This window comes from Manis pentadactyla, chromosome 14 (assembly GCF_030020395.1).
Source record: "Manis pentadactyla isolate mManPen7 chromosome 14, mManPen7.hap1, whole genome shotgun sequence".
In the NCBI taxonomy this organism is placed as follows: Eukaryota; Metazoa; Chordata; class Mammalia; order Pholidota; family Manidae; genus Manis; species Manis pentadactyla.
In genome coordinates this window covers 9,180,104-9,199,269 of record NC_080032.1, presented here as the reverse complement: position 1 = coordinate 9,199,269, position 19,166 = coordinate 9,180,104, and the positions used below count along the sequence as shown (strand labels likewise).

General features: G+C 37.8%; 1 protein-coding gene across 3 annotated transcripts in view; it reads right to left on the bottom strand.

The window, feature by feature from the left end:
- The window catches only part of TTC28 (tetratricopeptide repeat domain 28), a 625,746-nt gene that overhangs the window by 265,468 nt on the left and 341,112 nt on the right, over window positions 1–19,166 (bottom strand). For all 3 annotated transcript variants that reach the window (XM_036908924.2, XM_036908925.2, XM_036908926.2), the window contains 2 exons: window positions 16,025–16,297; window positions 14,934–15,064 (listed from right to left, as the gene is read on the bottom strand). In XM_036908924.2, the coding sequence (XP_036764819.2) occupies window positions 14,934–15,064; window positions 16,025–16,297 (404 nt within the window). The remainder of the gene's footprint in view (window positions 1–14,933; window positions 15,065–16,024; window positions 16,298–19,166) is intronic.

The following is a 19,166-nucleotide window of genomic DNA, read 5'->3' as shown; positions in this document are numbered from 1 at the left end:
AATATTCTTCACGCAGTTATTTGGTGAAGGAAACATAACAGACACTACTGAGACTTGGGAAAGGCAGTCGCTGATAGAAATATTCATACTTGAACTATAATTGTTCTCCCATGAAAATGTCCTTTCCCTCCTCTCCTTTATGAAAGAAGGCACTTCAGCTGCTTTTTTGGGGAAAGTAAAGGATTACTCAGTAAAGTAGTAGGGTTTTAATCCATGGTGGGATAAGAGGATGTTACAAACATTTTTTTTCAAACTCTGCTGTCTGTGCTCCACTTCATTTAGATACTGAGACAGGGAGAACATTGGATCAGTGGGTGGGTTTAAGGCGGGGGCCCGTAGATCTGGTTTTATAAAGGCTGGCAAGGGCCTCCGCCCCTCCCGCGGAAGCAGCGCCGGACGTCAGGCGAAGCACCGATACACGGAAAGTACCAAGCTTTGGAGGACAGGCCCATAGATGGGCAAGGGAGCGACGCAGTGGGGGCTGTCACCACTATTTTTATTATACGGATACTTCAAATGTATCAACGCTCAGATCTTAGCTAGCCTAAGCCACTGGGATCAAATAATACAGTAAAATTAAATGTCAAAGGAAAAATAAGTACCTCACTGACTGGATCCAGTTGAGAGATGCATCTGAATGAGTAATAAGGTTTGATTGGATGAATAGGTCGAGTTACGGTATTGGCAAGCACACACAGTAACTAGGGCTTCTCTTTACAGCTCTCATGGCTGGAGGGAGAAAATGAAGACGACAAGGATGACGACAGCGACTCCTGGGGCAGCTGCCACTTACCGACCTACCATATGCTTTACGCTAAATATTACACTAAGTCTTCACTGCATATTACCCCTATCTTACGGTTTAGGAGACTGAGGCTTAAAGAAGTTCAAGTCACTTAAAGTCACACAACTCGATAAAGTGAGGCCTCAACCAAAGTCCATTTGATCTTAACCACAGCCTGCTTATAAATTCTGATCATAGTTATCTTCTGATCATAAATAAGCATAATTCAGCCCTTACATGCCTAATATTTCTAGAGAATTCCAGAGTGCTTATTGTCTTAAGAATTTTTTTTTTATCCAGCAACCATTTTAGTCTCTTCATTTGCCTAGTAAGACCTCCCAAAAGACAGTTAAAAGGTAAAAATTCAGGCTTAACCAATTATCGCAAATTCTAGATAGAATCAGTTTGAGTACTTAGTGGAGTGTTCGCAGAGACTGAAACAGTAAAAATATTTAGCAGATTCTTGGTACTCTCAATCTCTATCCTCCAGGAAAGACCAGAGTACATGCTCTTACATACCTTCAGAATGCAGTGGGCATTTGGTTACTGAACCTGCAGAGGAATGTGAATTAGGGAATAAAAACAGTAAACGATTCATAGGTGATTTCTTTGGGACATGATTTCTCTGCAGAAAGCAAGAACAGTGGGATTCATGTATGTTTTATGGTAATTACAGGAAAGTGCTTTTATTCACACAGAATAAAAGGTTCTGATTACTGCTTTGAAAACAGACTTTTTTATAATGAACTAAAATTGAAAATGAGAAAGGATTCCTAATTTGGATCATCTGTAGTGGTGGATAAGAAGAGCATTATTCTCATAATCTATTCTCATCAGATTTTAATTGTTCTAACCCACAATGACATAAAATTAAACAACCCTCCATGATATCCTTGCAAAATTAAAATGGACTGTAAGGAATTATGGGCTTTGTTGTTGTTTTGGAAATTTACCTTTTTAAAAACTGGATACACAGGATAGATTTCATCTCAGCAAGGATTAATGATTTATACCAAAAAATTCTTTTCTAAGTAGCTAGCAGAACATATTTCATACTGTTTTCCAAAACCATGATTCTAACATTTATTAGCTATGTGGCCTAAAGAAAAAAATCACACATCCCTCTTCAAAGGCCCTTAATTTTCCTCATCTATGTAACAGCAAATAATACCACCAATGTGTTTCAGTTTCTCCAACTTTCCATGGTCCCCAGAATAGATAAATCCAAAGTTAAAAATCAAGGAAGAGCCAGGTAACCCAGCAGCCACTCTGCTGGCCCAGAATGCCACTCATCACACTGGAATGACAGGGTCTTAGCATTGCAGATTGTCATCAGCACCTTTAAGAACTACAGCCTTCAAACAACTCTTAGTCCTCAGATAATGCTGCAGACTCCAATATGTCAGATTCTGTTTCTGAGTTCTTTAATTTTGACTCTTTATGTGCAAATCAGCCCTTGGTTCAGTTCACAGTCCCTTAAACAGTAGTCCAACATGCATGTGTTTGACTTCTTTCACACAATCTCGTGTTTTTGAGATGCATTCATGTTGCTGCATGTATTTTACAACTATATAGTGGTTTATACATCCATCTTCCACTGAGAAATACTTGGGCTATTCTCAGATTTTGCTATTATGATAACTGCTCTCTACAAGTCTCTGAACATTCTTGTACAAGTCATTTTGTGGCCTTACATGTTTTTAATTCTCAAGGTAAATACCTAGGAGTGGACTTTCTGGGTCACAGGGCCAGTGTATGTTTAGATTTAAATAAACTGCAAGACCTTCTCCTAAAGTGGTTATACCATTTTATATTTCCAACTACATATTAGGACCAAATATATTACATCCATGTATTCCATATATCCTACAGTTTAATGTTATAATTTTTACTTTAAACAGCCACATGCTTTTTAAAGAAACTATGAGGGAAAAAAAAGTAGGTTTTATATTTAACAACGTATTTATTACTTATGGTGCTATTCCTCTTTTTCCTGAAGATATGAGCTTCCATTTGCTTTCATTTTCCATTAGCCTGAAGACTTTCCCTTGCCATTTCTTATAATGCAAATCTGTTGCTAATTTTATCAGTCTTCACTTGTCCTAAAATGTTCTTATTTTGCTTTCATTCTTGAAGATTACTTTTAATGGTTATTGAATTCCAAATTAGCAGGTTTACTTTCTCCTTCTTTCAGCACTTTGAAAATTTTGTTCCACTGTCTTCTGGATGCCATTATTTCTCATAAAAAATCAGCCATCAATCATGTTGCCGCTCCCTCTCTTTGTAGTATGTCATTTTTCTCTGGTTACTTCCAAGATTTTTTCTTCATAATTGGTTTATAGCAGTTTCACTATAAAGTGCACAGATGTGGTTTCCTTTGTATTTATTTTGCTTGAGGCCAGTTGAATTTTTAGAATCTATAAATTTATTGATTTATTTTTACTAAATATAAGGATATTTTAGCCAGTGTTGCTACAAATATTCTTTTTCCCATTATTTTCACTATCTTGTCTTTCTGCAACACATACATACATAAGACCATTTGCTATTGTCCCACAAGACACTGAGGGCCTGTTAACTCTTTTCAATATATTTTATTTCTAATTTTCAGAACCTGTCTTAAGTTCATGCCTCTTTCTCTGTCATCTCCACTCTATTAAATCCTCCAGTGAGCATTCTTATTTCAGATACTGTATTTTTCAGTATTGAAATTTCCATTTTACACTCTATTTTCTTATAGAATAGTTTCTATTCTGCTGTTGAGATTTTCTATCTATTCACTGTGTGCATACTTTGTTTTCCATATTTGAACATAGCTAGAGTAACTGTTTAAAAACCCTTATCTATTTTTTGTGGGGTTTTTTTGATATATTGTTTGTATTATAGTATAATTGATACACAATATTATACTGGCTTCAAGTATACAACACAGTGATTGGACAGCTTTATTAAATGCTCACCCCAAGTAGTGTAGTTACTATCTGTCAACATAGAAAGATGTTACAGAACTACTGACAGTACTCTCTATGCTGTATTTTGATCCCCATGACTAATTTATATTATGATTTAGATTTTGTCCCTCTTATCCCCTTCACCTATTTACCTCCACACCCTAACCTCTCCACCTCATGATAACCACCAGTCACTTCTCACAACAGACTCAGCCATGAGTCTATTGCAGTTTTGTTCACTTGGTTGTTTTGTTTTTAGATGCCACTAATAAGTGAAATCATATGGTATTTAAATAGCCTTTGCCTGCCTCGTTTATTTCACTTAACATAATACCGTGTAAGTCCATCCATGTTGGTCACAAATGGCAGGATTTCTTTCTTTTTTATGGATGAATAATATTCCACTGTGGATATCCATGTGGAATACCCATATGGATATCTTCTTTATCCATTCATCTATTGGCAGACACTTTGGTTGCTTCCATATATTGGTTATTGTAAATATGCAACAGTAAAAATAGGGATGCATATATCTTTTTGAACCAGAGATTTTGTAAAAACCCCTATCTATTAATTCAAATATTTGGGTCATCTTGGGGTTGGGCTCATCAAATGCCTTTTATCTTAAGTATGAATCATTTTCCAGTTTTTTCATATGTCTATTAATTATGGAATATACCCTGGACATCGTGAGTGATACATTGTAGGTACTTGGGACTTTGTTGTATTACTCTGTAGAACATCAGCGTCTTCGTTTTTGCAGGAGGCAGTTAACCCCAATGAACCCAAACACCAAACTGTTTCCCCTGAAGTGAGTGGCGGCTGATCTCTGTTCATTTCTTCAGACTTAGTCAAATTGTTTGGAATCTGTCCCCACATGCCTACTGCAGGGGTTACCTAGAGATGGGGTCAGAATTTACACATGGAACTTGGGGCTCCTCTATGTAGCTCTCTCCTTTCCAGGATTTCCTCCTCACTTTCTGGTTGGTTGTGAGCCCAAACTCTGTCCCCTTATTCCACAAACAATAAGGGTTCTTCTATACATGGTTTAGTAGCAGTGCAGTGGCCGGTGCTGACGCTCCGGCAAAAAAGACATTCAGAACCAGGAATTCATCTAGTGTTATGCCCTTCCTCCAAGAGCTGCTGCTTCTCCAATTTCTGCCTACTTTTGGGTACTTTGCAGTGACTTCACATAATTGTTGGTTTTATATTTTGCCCAGAGTTTATAGCTGCTAAATGTGATGGGGCTGATATGAGCTACTTTACCATTATTAGAAGCAGAATTTTCCCTCTTTATCTGTGTATATGGAGAGAACACAGATGATTCTAGGATAAATATCAAGTACTATGAAAAAATGAAGGTGGCCTCTGATTCGTACTGATGTACTTTTTGCTTTCTGATGAAAGATTAGAGCTACAAAAGACTCTGATATCACTATCCAATAGAACTTTTAGAGACATTAGACATTTTTTTTCTGTGCTAACATGGTAGACACTAGACACACAGGCTACTTACTGACCACTGAAAATGTGGTTATTGTGATTGGGGAGCTGAATTTTTAACTTCTTTAATTCTAGTTAATTTAATTTAAAACAACCACATGTGGCTAATGACTACTACATTGGGCAATACAGTTTTAGAGATCATTTGATCTGGTCTTCCTGTTTACAGATGGTGAACCAGCAACCAAGAGGGCTTCCAGAAGAAGTCTGTCCATGATGTACGGCTGCTAGTGGCAGAACCAGGATTCACATTTAGATCTCCTGATTCCTAGTCTGAAGTCCCTTCTGTGTAGAGGAAGAAACTGCAAAATGCTATGGCTGGAAGACATCAACCAAAAATATAATAGGGGGAGTGATGATAAAGTAGAACCTGAAAAAAGTACATCTGGAAAAAGTGGAACACTTGAGGGCAGAATGATGTGCAAATATATCATACACTACATCATATACATAAATATTCACTGTGTGTGCAATTTATTTTACAGTAATAACTATTTTATCAGTAGGAGGAAAAGGGCTTTTATAACTCATTACAGGCTCAAAAGGTTTGGCTCAGCTGATTTATAATATAGCGTACAAAGAGCACAATCAACAGGTTGAGGTCCTATTTCCATTCTTCACAAGTGTCTACTTCCCAAGTCTTCAGTGATTTGAGGAGTTGCAGCTTAACAATCTTATTTGTTTCTCAAAAGCCTGTAAGACACACACACTGAAAGGTTGCCAAGCATTCTCCTCTCTACTTGAATTTAATACTCCCTATGAAGATACGGTTTTCTGCTAACATGGAATGCTTTTTACCTTTTAACCTACTCTCCTATATTACTGGAAGTAAAATAATTATTGTACTACATTCTTTCTCTGTCTCTGTCTCTCTGTCACACACACACATGTACACACACTGTTCTGTGAATTTCCTATTAGCTCTACTAATAAACGAATATCTATGGTGTAGAATATGTCTGCAAAAAGGCCCAAGAAAAATAACACTGCTTTTAGAGAAAGTGCTGTAATCCAGATGATGTCATCAAAAATCATCTAATTAATTTTCCATGGCCACATGCTAAAGGAAATCTAGAAGGCTCAGTTTTCTCCCAAAGCCAAGTAGTCTTTTTGAGGGAACAGTAACTGTTCCTGTGAACCCACAGGTGTCATATTAACTTCAAAATCACAAAGAATGAAATTTCATTTTAAAAGATCTTTTATGTGGGAGGCATTATCAGAAAATAGAAAGTACCCTTATTGAATATAAATTTTTGATTTTAGATACAGCACCAAGGTAACCACAGAAAAGAAAAGATGAATAAACTTAGTCGGTACTTACTTCTGGGCTTCATAAGGCTTCCTCTCCAGCTCTGAGTGCAATGACGACCAGCATTCATAAGAAAGGAGAGGAGGGCACTCCACCTGCTGTAACCCTCCACGTGTTTCCTCCGGGCCAATAAGCATCTACCATTACTGGATGGGAACCCCATGGAGGCCTGGGATCCTCGCGGGCAAAGTTATACCCAGACGCACAATAAGCACTACATAGTCAAATGTGTTGAATGAATGAATGAATGAGATGATTGAATGAATGTGAGTATCAGTATAATTAAGCTATTCTCCTTTCCCTCCAGAACTGCCAATTATACAATGGGGAGAAGACCACCATTACAAACAAATAAATGCTAAGTGCTATGTCTGAGGGCTGTGGTTTGACAATTAATTTGAAAAAAAATCTAAAAGATTGATATAAAGTGCTTATGGGTTGAGGATAGCCTGTTAGGTGCATAATTTGGGAAAATCCTTAATTTAAAATGTAATAATACCTATTCCCCTAAGTGATCCCATTTGTCAGACACGACTCTAGGCTTCAGTGTATGCGAAGAGGCTTGTCCAAGGTCTTTTTTATGGCAACCATGTTTGTAAAAGGAAGAGAAATGAAAATTCCATCAGCAGGTGAATGGTACTTTTATAACACATATCACCACACAGACATTCAGAAGAATGCAGCTGATCTCCATGTGATGACATGAAAAGAGGTTCAAGACAACTAAGTGAAAAAAACATTGGGAAAGCTGTATCAATATTCCCACATATGAAAAACAAAACCGTAATGGAAAATGGGCTACAGCTGTACTATAAGATACAAATATAATAATTCCAACTTTCTCATAACCACAAAAAAGTAAAACAAGAAAGGTGAAAGTAATTTTAATAACATTTTGTTTAATCCATTATATCAAAAGTATTATCATTATATTGTAATCAATATAAATAATAATGAGATATTTTACATTCTTTTTTCATTCTAAGTCTTCAAAACCCAGTGTGTATTTTACATTTACAGCATATCTCAATTCAAACTACTAGCATATTAAATGCACATGGTCATAGCTACCATAATGGGCAATGTAGGCCTAAAAGGACATACTTCAAACTAGTAACAGTGGTTATTTCTGAGAAGGATAGTGTTTTAATCTTTTACATCAATAACTAACTCATATATTACTTATGTAATGGTAAAATTATAACAACAAAAAGTACAGTAGTATGGGAATACAGACAGCTGATCAAATAAACCCATTACAAGGGTTGTTCAATATTTGGGTGGAGGAGGGGGACCAGGGAAAAATAAAAATTTTAAATAACATTTACAATAGCATATGCATGTGTGCACATGTAAAACCTATGCATAAAACTGAAGAAAGATATGCAAAGGTTCTATACTGATAACTATAAATCATTGCTGGAAGAGATTTTATATGTTGTTAAGACCTAAATAAATGGTGAAATATACCATGTTCATGGACTATAAGATTCAAATATATTTATAGATTTAATATTGTCGCAATCAAAATTCCACCAGGATGTGCGAGTGAAGGAAGAGGGAACTATAAAATAATTCTAAAATATATATGTGTGTGTGTATATATACATACACAACCTTTTTTTAAATGGGGCACAAAAGGCTCTAAACCATTCTTTAAAAAGGATCAATAAATTGAGCTTCACCAATACACACACATATATGTGTTTTCTATATGGTTTATATGTTTTATATATGTGTGTGTATATATATATTCAAATATATTCTACATGTAATATACAGAACCTGGAATAGTCAAGGCAATCTTGAAGTAAAACAATGCTGCAAGAAGGACATGATCAGATTTCTAGACTCACTAAAAAGCTACAGTAATTAGGCAATATTCTATTGGCAAAAAGATAGACAAATAGATCAACAGCACAGAACAGAATCCTTGTGAACATACAGTGCTGGGTCAACTGGGTATTCACATGGGGAAAAAAAGTAAACTTTGATCCCTACCCCAAACCAAACACAAAAGTAAATCCCAAGTGGCAGTAGAACCTAAATGCAAAAGGTAAAACAATAAAGCTTCATAGGAGAATATTTTCATGACCTTGGGATGCACATTTTCTTAAACAGGACACAAAAGGCATTAAACCATTACAAAAAAAAAAAAGGATTGGTGAATTGGGCTTCACCAACATTTGTAGGATATTGGGTAGAAAAGACAGAAATTGAGAAAGAGTTTTAGTGAGACAGAGACAATTCAACTAAACCCGAATAAGGAAAACACTGCTAAGGGTCAAATATGGGATCTACTATGCAGAGGGGTCAGAACAAGTAAAGATTTGGAGGGTAAAGTATAAGGCATGTTTAATGACATATGGCAAGTAGACTTGTATGAGCAGATTATAAGGTGTATGATATAAAAAGTGGTTGAAGAAAAGTAATAGGAAATGGTTATAAGGGGTTTGGACTTTATTCTGAAACAAAGGGAAGCTGTAAAGGTATGCATTCATTCATTCATTCATTCATTCATTTATTATTTTGGTATCATTAATGTACAGTTACATGAGCAACATTGTGGTTAGTAGATTCACCCCATTATCAAGTCCCCACGTAAAGGCTTTTAAGCAGGAAAATTACATGATCAGAACTAAATTTTAGGAGGATAATTCAAAGAGCTCAGTGGGTGATGATTTAAGTTGAGGAGAAACTAGAATTAGGGCAGAGTTAAAACAGATTTCACAAATTAGAATATTTACATACTCCAGTGTGACAAGAGGTATGCAAAGCTACCCAAAAAAATAAAAAGACTTTTGCCAGGAGTGTCTGGTTTACTTGAGTATCTGGGAGAAAACAATTTTACACTAAAATAAACACTAATGTTACATAGGCAAATGCAACAATCATATAATTTAAATGCTGTTGAATGATAATAGCAATAATAATAGTAGCAACTTTTTTACCATGTTTCAGGCACCGTGCTAAGCAAAGCACTTTATGTGAACTAATTCATTTAATTCTCACAATAAGCAGAGTAGTTACTATTAGAATCACTTCATCCATCTAACTACACTTACAGAATTATTTACTCAGACACTTATGTTTCCATATACCCTCTTCTTTTTACTTTTCATTTATATTTTATTAAAGCTTAACATCCTTTGCATTGCTGCTGGTGATATAACTTGGTACAACTACTTTGGAAAGCTGGTAAAATTTTAATAAATTTAAACATATGTATGTCCAAACACTTAACAGATTTAAGTGTTGATGTTTACCAAAAAATAAATACAAAAATGTTTACAGCACCTTTGTCCTAACAACTAAAAATTAAAAACAACTCACATGTCCATCACAATTACAAGAGTTATATAATTTTCAGGGTCACACAGCAATAAGTTGCCAACCAAAGTTCAAGCCCAAGTTTGTCTAATATCTACTCTCAGCCACACTATACTTGAAAGAAATTATCTAGTCATAATAGCAGCCTCAGGCAATGCTCATAACAAGTAGTAGACACCTTCACTCCTTTGCATGTAGGGCAGCGTCTGTTAAAAAGTGTAAAAAATTCTGCAACAGTCCAGGGAAAAGATGGTACGGCAGAAGAGAAGAGCCAGAAAAGAGGCTGCTGTTATAGAAAGAAGAGAACCTGGTAAAAAAACAAACATGAGTGTGAGGTGGCTTGGGCAATAGGCCAAATGGTGAATGCAGACGTAGGCACAGACTGAAGGCTAAATTAGGCATGCTGAATTGAAGGTGGTGTCCAAGAGGCAGTTGGATGAAGAAATATGAAGCTCAGGAGAGAAATCAGACTGATAAAAAAAAACTTCAGAGTCATCAGCATATTTGCATATCAGATTCCCTGAACAGAGAACATCTCTAATGCAATTTAATTTATGCACTCTTCTGACAATTAATATTAGCTCACAGGAAGGTCTCTATGGGCACCTGAAATTAATTTTGAAACCATTAATGCAGGTAGAAGTTTAGTTAGAATGAAAAATCCTGCCGAGTAGGTATCACCTTTCCTATTAAATATCTGAAAGTAATCATATAAAAGAAAAACGTATTCTTTTTAATGTAAGTGGACAAAGAAGTGGCAGGCTATCTATTGTGGGTGGGGGAGGGGAGGAACATCTTAAAATGTATTATAGCCAAAGCTGTAAGAGACAAAAAGATGCAGTTCAGTATCCTCACCAGCATAGCATTCACAGTAGTTTCTGCTTCAAAAGGCAATTATCCAAATTTTATTTCAATATCAAAATAATGCAAAAGGGAAACCAAGGTACAATTTGAGGTCACAGATGCAATATCAGAAGAGGACAATCATTAAAAAGTACATTCTCTGAACTTTTTATACTCAAAAGAGAGAGTGATTGCTTTTTGGGAGAGCTCTCAAAGTTCTAATCAGTACATAATTAAGAGAAAAAAAGGAGGGATATAACATAAGGAACGAAATACACCAAATTATTACTATTTGCATTATGAGAAAATCCAAGACAATCAACAAAAATATTATGAGCTATAATGAGAGAATTTTCACATGACCAATTACAAAACATGCAAAATAAATACCTTTCCCATTTGCCATCAATAACTAGTTTTAAAAAAACACACACAGTGGAAAAAATATCCTGTTTCAATGAGATACATTTAATACCTAGCAAGAAAATCTCCCCAAAAGTGTAAATCAGTAAAGGGCCGAAAGGAAAAATACAGGATAGCTCAGGCTCCTGAATGAAAGACTGACTATTGGAAAGACTGATTTATCCATAATCAACATGTAAATTTAATACAATCCCAATGAAGAGTCTCCAAAATTTGACATTCAGGGGTAGGGTGAAGGGATGGGTGTGGGGGGGCAGTGGAGACAATAATATCCTAGATATTCTTAAGAAGAATTGTAGATGTAAAATGTATAATAAAGCAACAATAATTAGAATTGTGTATTAGAACACAAACTGCCCGACAGCTCAGCGGGATGATGCAGCAATGCCCAGTATCAAATCAATATAAAATAATCAATATTACAATAGGAAAAAAATAGGTTGAGTATTAAAGCTCTTTATAAAAGAAGTTTCTAAAAATTCTCCACCTCAATAGTGATCAAAGAAATGCAAAGCAAAACAATAAGCTACCACTGTTTTCTTTTCTTTATCAAATTGACCTTTTAATTTTAATAGTAATGCCCAGTGTTGGCCAATGCAGGGAAATGAAATCTCTGATACATTGCTGGTAGGACTGAAAACAGTAGAGCGTTTCCATGAGTAATTTAACAAGAAGCATCAGAATTTGTAATGTGTTTTTTCCAAGCAAACCCACTTCTAATAGTTTAACCAAAGGAAATGATGAGAGATGGGTTCAAAGATTTACTGAGAAAGATGACTTTCCAGATTTTATAATAGCAAAGATTTTGAAACAGACTGAATATGTAATAGTAGGGGTATAGAAGAAATAAATTATGATAAAGCCATAGACTTTCAGAATATTTAATAAAAAGCAGAAATGTTTTTAAATTATGTGCAAAAATATTGAAAAAAACAAGTTATAAAACAGTATTAAAATAGGATTTCAATTTTTTGTTTGGATATGAACCATGGTAATTGCATATACGACCAAAAGATTATACCCAAAATATTAACAGGACAGTAGACTCACAGTTGGTTATTTTCATATTTCTTATGTAATTGGGTGAAACTGATAAATGTTACCTTTAAAGAATCTGTAACTATACAGGATGGTTTGCTAAAGGCATGACCTGTCTTATCACTCAGCAAACATGACTGATATACTGACCCGGTTTCAGAACCCCATACGCTAATCTCTGCACCTCCCTCAGGGGCCAAGTTGAGTCCCACCTGTTTCGTGAAGCTTCCTCCGGTCTATACCAATCTCTGCCTCCTCTGGAATTCCAGAATCTTGATAGCAATTAAGAGAACATTCATCATTTATTGCTCAGGCATTGTTTTAATATTTTTGTTGTGTGAAAGCTCTGTCTCAAATAGCACGTGAGCCTCTCAAGGGAAGTGACCCCACAACCGCTGCCTGGATCCCGAGGCCAGCGCTCTGCATACATTAGGCACTTCGTAAGCAGACATTCCACTAAGCCGAATGAAATCCCAGGAGATTAGTCAACTTAAAACATTGAACCTAAATCAAGTACACATTGTGGCAATAGTTCCCTTTAAACACTTTGCATATCCCTTTAAGTTCTGAAACTCCAGTCTTATGACTGGTAGCTGGTTTCAGGACGTGGGAATAAAAATTCCCAGTTACGGGCAGGCAGGCAAGAAGCAGCAGTCAAATACAACCTTAAAAATTAAGAGAAATGGTAATAACATCAAATTTCTCAAGAAAATGAATGGTACTCTGTAATTACAGAGGCAAACACAACAGAAGAGACACACCGTGAGAAAGAAGAGAAATGCCATAGGTCAGCCTAGAAATCAGTCAACTATGCTTCGGCAACACAGAGCAGGAGCCAGACAGTAGCACATCCCAGAGTGAGGTTTCGGCTGTGGACAAGTTATGGCTAACCAGCAGCCACAGCGGGCCTGAGTGAAAGGAACATCCAGAACAGGGCGGTTAAAATTATTAAAGTTTTGATAATCAGAATCTTTGAGGAGAAAATGAATGGGATTTTCAACTTAGAAAGGAACAGGCCACAGACCATTAATTACGGTAGCTGGACATTCTGTATCTATCCCCAGAGGAAACACGTTTAAAAAAGTCATTCTCAGGGTCTCTCACGTCCACATAAGGAGGATTCTCCAGGCTTGGGGAGGAGGCCAGTGAAAGTGGGTGAGCGGGAGAGAAGGTGGTAACTCAGGACGGGAAGGTTTGGGGAGGGACTGGTACAACGTTCCTTCTATCCCCATAATCCAGTGACTTCTTAGTAATGATTATGATGATATAATAAGGTATATAAAACCTAGATAACACAGGTTATAGAAAAGGACACTATTAAAGAGGAGAGACAGAAAATCTTCACTTCTCCCTTTTAATACCTATGACAACCCTGTGCCCTAATTAAAAGTCTTTCTATCCTACACAGTAACTGGACTTATCTATACATCCTAAAGGTTAGGAAAACAGAGAATAAGCATAGCTCTTGGCCTATATAGCTCTCTGTCCCTTCACTAAATGGCCCTATTTAGACAACTATGCTCTCCCAGTTCTTAAACCTGGTTCTCATTTCTTAATGCCTGATACACTGCCTCTAGGTGCCTGCCTTTAGGCACCATCTCTTATAAGAACTGTTTATAAACTATGAGTAAATAGGCAAAGAGAAAAGTGTTTAGGCAACTCCCTTAAGAACAAAACCACCAGAAGTCCTTTGCCCTTTTAAGGTGTATTTTGGTAACTTTCAAAGGCTTTTTTCTGACACCCATGGAGAGACAGACTTTGCGGAAGTCCAGCCTTCCCGCAGGGGGACGCCAGCACGCCACGAGAGCACAGGCTTCTCCCTTCCCCATTTCCTCCCTAGCGCCTGGCCATGTTCCAGAAACTTGATGATGCTGAATCATTAAAATAATATAATTAGCCTCTATAATGTCTCATAAAGAAGTTCAGAAATGTAAACGTAGCTAAATATATTTCCCAACACATAGATTAATTCATAAATTTATTGTTGCCTCTGCTACTAACCTTCTCTTCCGTATTAATGTCATGTTGAAAGCTACCATTCCATTAGGGAATTCCAGGTACCATGCTAGCTACTCTATACACATTATTTATAACCCTATCACAACTCAGTATGGTTAAATACAAACGTCATTTTCTGAATAAGAAAACAGAAGCAAAGAGGAGTTATGTAGTAACTTCTCGAAGATCCCGGAGCCAGAAAGCACTGGAGCAGGGACTCAGCTCTGGGTCTGTCTCACTCCAAACCTCACCCTTCCCCCCTCTGCAGGCACATTCTGATCGTGTTGCATCTACTGGATGGCAAGTCTCTGTGAATATTACTTCCATTTCTCTAATAAAGACTTACTACGCTTCTACCACCTGAATTAAAATCCACTGAAGAAACAACCTAAAGGGTTTACAATAACACTCCACCTTGAACAAAACATGATGTGCGCTTCTTTAATGAATACATCGGGATGCTACCATTTCCTGTTAATTTTATATATGTCTCTTCCACAGCACATTTGAAGAATATAAGAACAACGCATCTGACCAAGCTGTTAGGCCCTGAAGTCAGGGACCATGTCTCATTTATCTCTATATCCCAAGGCCTATGTGTGGGAGATATCCAATGCCTGCCTGTTGATGAAAGGCAGAAGTAATGATTATCAACTTCTGAAAGCAATATTTAAAGGTACCTAAAACATCTGAACATCAGAAAAGACCCCATGTTTCCAAAAAAGGCTTTTTTGGGCTGCAGTGAACTCCCTACCTCTCGATCCTTGAGCTTCATGGCGAGCACCAACTGATGCCTGTGGTTCGCGAGGGCCTCCCGGTAATGCCCTTTGCAGAAGAATGCAGAGCCCAGATTCCCATGAGCTCGGCATTCTCCTGTCTGGTCACCTGAATTGGATTTTAAAAAAAGATAAAATTTCTCTAAGTTACAGCATTATTTATAACTATAATGGCCATCTTAATTTAAGAGCCACAGATTTACTAGCTAAGATTTCACTTGCCTTCTTTTAGGGAAGTATTTTCTTCTTCTACAAGACTATGTGTGGGAAGTTATGGTCCGAGATCTTAAATCTCTGTACAACAATTGTTGTAACAGACAAGTGCAGTCAGGGACATAGGTGCCTTGGAAATGAGAGGTTAAAGACCCTGACACAAACCAGCTGCTGTTTGAATCACCTCATTGCTCTGCTTATGACCTTTGGTTCTGAATAAACATCAGCTTATTGATTCAGTCACTTGACTCCAAACCTACCACAATATGTTGCTTCTTTACAAGTATGCTGGTGATAGATTTATCATGTCTCTTCTCTTACTGCAACCCTGCAAGCCCTTCAGTAATCACTGTAACAACAATCAGAACCCATACTTATTTCACAAATGAGGAAACGGCAGCACAGAGAGGTTGGCAGCTTGCAGTAGGCCACGCAGCTAGTGAGTGGGGGAGCCGGCATTCTAAACTTGGCAGTCTTATTCCCTAGTCCACACTCTTAACCACTTCACTGTATTGCCACCTCTGACACCGACAAAATGTCGATACATCCTACTGTAGGCAAAAATTAAAATTAAGATGGCAGAGTCACCCGCTAATACTATTGTTTGGGATATGAAGTCTGTGAGCCCAAATCTCTGGGGGAGGTAATGAATATGTTAATCCGCATCTCTTCGCCTTTTGGGAGCCCTGGTATCTTGTTACATGAAAAGCCCTCAAGACCTGAGGGCACTAAAAAGGAATATATTCTAGAGACACACTCACTCTTCGCTGCTTATGTTATTCTCATTTGTGTCAGGTTAATGAGCTTTCTTTATTCCCTTCCTGCACTGAAGTAAAGGAGAGAAGCACCGCCGTACCTAAGGTCTTGGCGACGTCCAAGTCCTGCTGCATGTATCCAGTGCTCTTCTCTGTGTTTCCAAGGGACCAGTGAGCGCTGCTCAGGGCGGAGAACACGGAACCTCTCAGCTTGAGGCTGCAGGTGCCGATCTTCAGAGCAGCTTCTAGGACGACCACAGAGGCGCCGTGATGGCCGGCCGTCAGGAGCTCCTGCCCGACCACAGAGACAACCACGAAGGGGCTCTTGTCCAGCTTCATTTTCTGAAGCTGCTGGTAAGTGGGCTCGAGGGAGTCTGAAGAAGAACGAAGGAAAACGGGAATGCAGAATGATACACGAAACAGTCTTTTAAATGAGCTCCCACACAAATGTTTATCGTACCTTTCTACGGTCTCTTCCAAGGACAAACTCTTCACCCTTTAATGTAGCCCCACCCTCACTGCTCACTTCTGCACGGGACCCCGTTACACCGATCCCAGTCTAGGGATTGCCTTCACTGCACTCTCGCCCACGTGTGCTCCTCTATTCCGGTCTTCCTTTGATAATGATGTACCACTTGCCCCAATGGTTAGCCCCTCCTCCGTCCTACTGCCCTCTCAAAATATTACAAGCACACCCCTCAAGTCCTGGCTCTATTCTATAGTCTCCTCGAGTCTGCCAGCCCACATTCATCTCTATATCTAAATTCCTGCATTTTTTTATAGTTCGCATTGCACCATTTGGCCTTTAACTATTTTAGGATTGTTCCATGTGTATTAAGTTTTAAAATATTTTCCCAGCTAAATCTGAAGACTACTCTAGGACCGTTAAATAAATATTGTAACTCCATAGCAATTGGCACAATGTGTGCACTCAATAAAAAACTTGCCATTGCCACATAAATGGAATATATCTGACATTCAATTAAGGTTTGTTAAACTTGAATCTGAATGACTGATTATTAAACTCCATCCTTTTCCCTAGAGGATGCAACGAAAGAAGCTCTCCTAACAAAATACCTGTCATCCTCACTAGCAACCAAGCTTCCACTGCTGCTTCTGAGGCCAGTATGACCAAATAAAAATATATTATCAATCTTTGCTGTGTGACAAATGAAACCATAAAGAAATCATCTGAGTTTCCTAAGGTAAGATGGAAGACAAAATTAATGTTGATCTCATTTTATTTTCATGAGGTGTTTGGAAAGGACATAGATTAGGGGTCAGGAAGCCACAGGAGATTTTTTTCCATTTGAAGCTAGGTCTGAATGTGGATGACCTCTAATCTCCTCAGCACTCTCCCTTTTCTTTCTTTTTAAAGACAATTGCAGAGCTAATGACTATAACTCTACAATGAGACAGTGCCTATAATGCATTTGTTGTTAGCTTTCCTGAAAAACTATTTCACATTAGTTGTTCCACTGTGCATATGTAAAAAAACTATAAAAAGGCTGGTCTCTTTAAATCTTGAATCTCTCAGCCCACCGTACTGCATTAAAATGTAATTTTTACAATTTATGACTTCGAATCTCAACTCTCCACTAAGCTCTCATCTGCATCAACATTACCACGGGAAACCTCGAAACCTACTGGTGCCTAGAGCATTTTTTTCCGTCAATCAGATCTCTAAACAGAGAACAAAGAACATTTTTACACCTGTCAAGATGAAAGCACTGCATAGTACTAGTAAACACTAGCCAACCAATAGGGTTAAACACCGGCCCAAGGACCCAGGAATTGCTAAAATAGAAAATAACAATACCATACTGAAATCACTGTGAGCACAATTTTGGTGGCACCTGCTGATGGGGTTGGCAGCTAATGATGATCACATTAGCATCCCACTGGCCAATTAGCAGATGCAAAAATAATAGAATGTTAGAGCTGAAAAGACCTTGAAAATACTTTCATTTTAGAAATGAAGAATCTGAGTATTTAAGTGATTCGCCCAAGGTCAGACAGCCTGAGTCAGAGTCAAGCCACTGCAGGCCTCTAAGTCCAGGTGCTCTGGGACCATACCAGGCAAAATTCCTAGTTGTTCACAAAAGAAGCCAGTCTTCGCTGGTGTTAAGTAGAAAAGAAATGCACTGAGTAGCTGCTGCGAAGGGTGAAAAACCAGGCCTCCGGGCCCACAGTTAAAATCATGCCACAGAAGCCTTCTTGTGAAGGCTAAACACAGAAAACCACAGCTTGCAGGGCTGCCTCCGCCACTACCGAACACCACCCTTGGGAAATGGATGTCACTCTTGCTGCCCACCACCACAAACTCCGTCCTATCCTTCCTGATTCAAAGGTGGGGTCCCAGCAAAGGAGGATGGGAAAACTAGGATCTGACATTTTCAGCTTTTATAGTGGAAGGCAGGAGGCAGAAGTATTAGACAGGGAAATCACAAAACACAGGAAGGAGTGTTCAAACACTGAGACAGCCCAAAATGCTACAATGCTTCAGCTGATGATTTTTTTTTTAAACCACAGCAACCATAGACAGTTCAAAACAAGAGCCATCTAATTGAGCCTCTAAAACTACACAATAGGAGGAAGAAGAGAGAACATCGCCACAGTTAGAGGACTGCGGGCAATACCTGGAGAAGTCCCAAAAGAAAAGGAAATGTTCAAGTGTATACATTTTCAATAAATCAAAATGAAATTGAAGGAACAAGAGGGAAAAGATCAAATTTCCATTTGCCGTATATAGGAAGAAGAATATAAATACATTAAAAGATATATTGTAATGCAAGCTCATACACAGTACATGTTATAAAAAGTTTGGAAAAGGGAGTAATTATAAGGGTAATCTTCATGGAAGCATAACTTGATTTCTTGAAGAAAGGTTAGTACTTAGACCTAAGTCTTTGCTTTTTTTCTGACAATGGAGGGTATTTTAGGCAGAAGATTTCCCCTAAACAAAGGTGCCAGGAGATGATAGGTACATAGAATGATAGGTGATGATGATAGGCCAGCTTGAATGGATGACAGAATATTTGTAGGGAAGGAAGTTGATGTGGAATAATGGAGAAAATACTAAGCTAAGGATGAAAAGACCAGGATTTCAAAGTCACCCAGCCTCAGTCTCCTCACTTTGTCAAATGTATAGATTGTGATTGTCATGATGGTTACATAAATCCATAAAGTTATAGATATGTACAGGCCTACATTTATTTATGTACATGCATGCATAAACACATG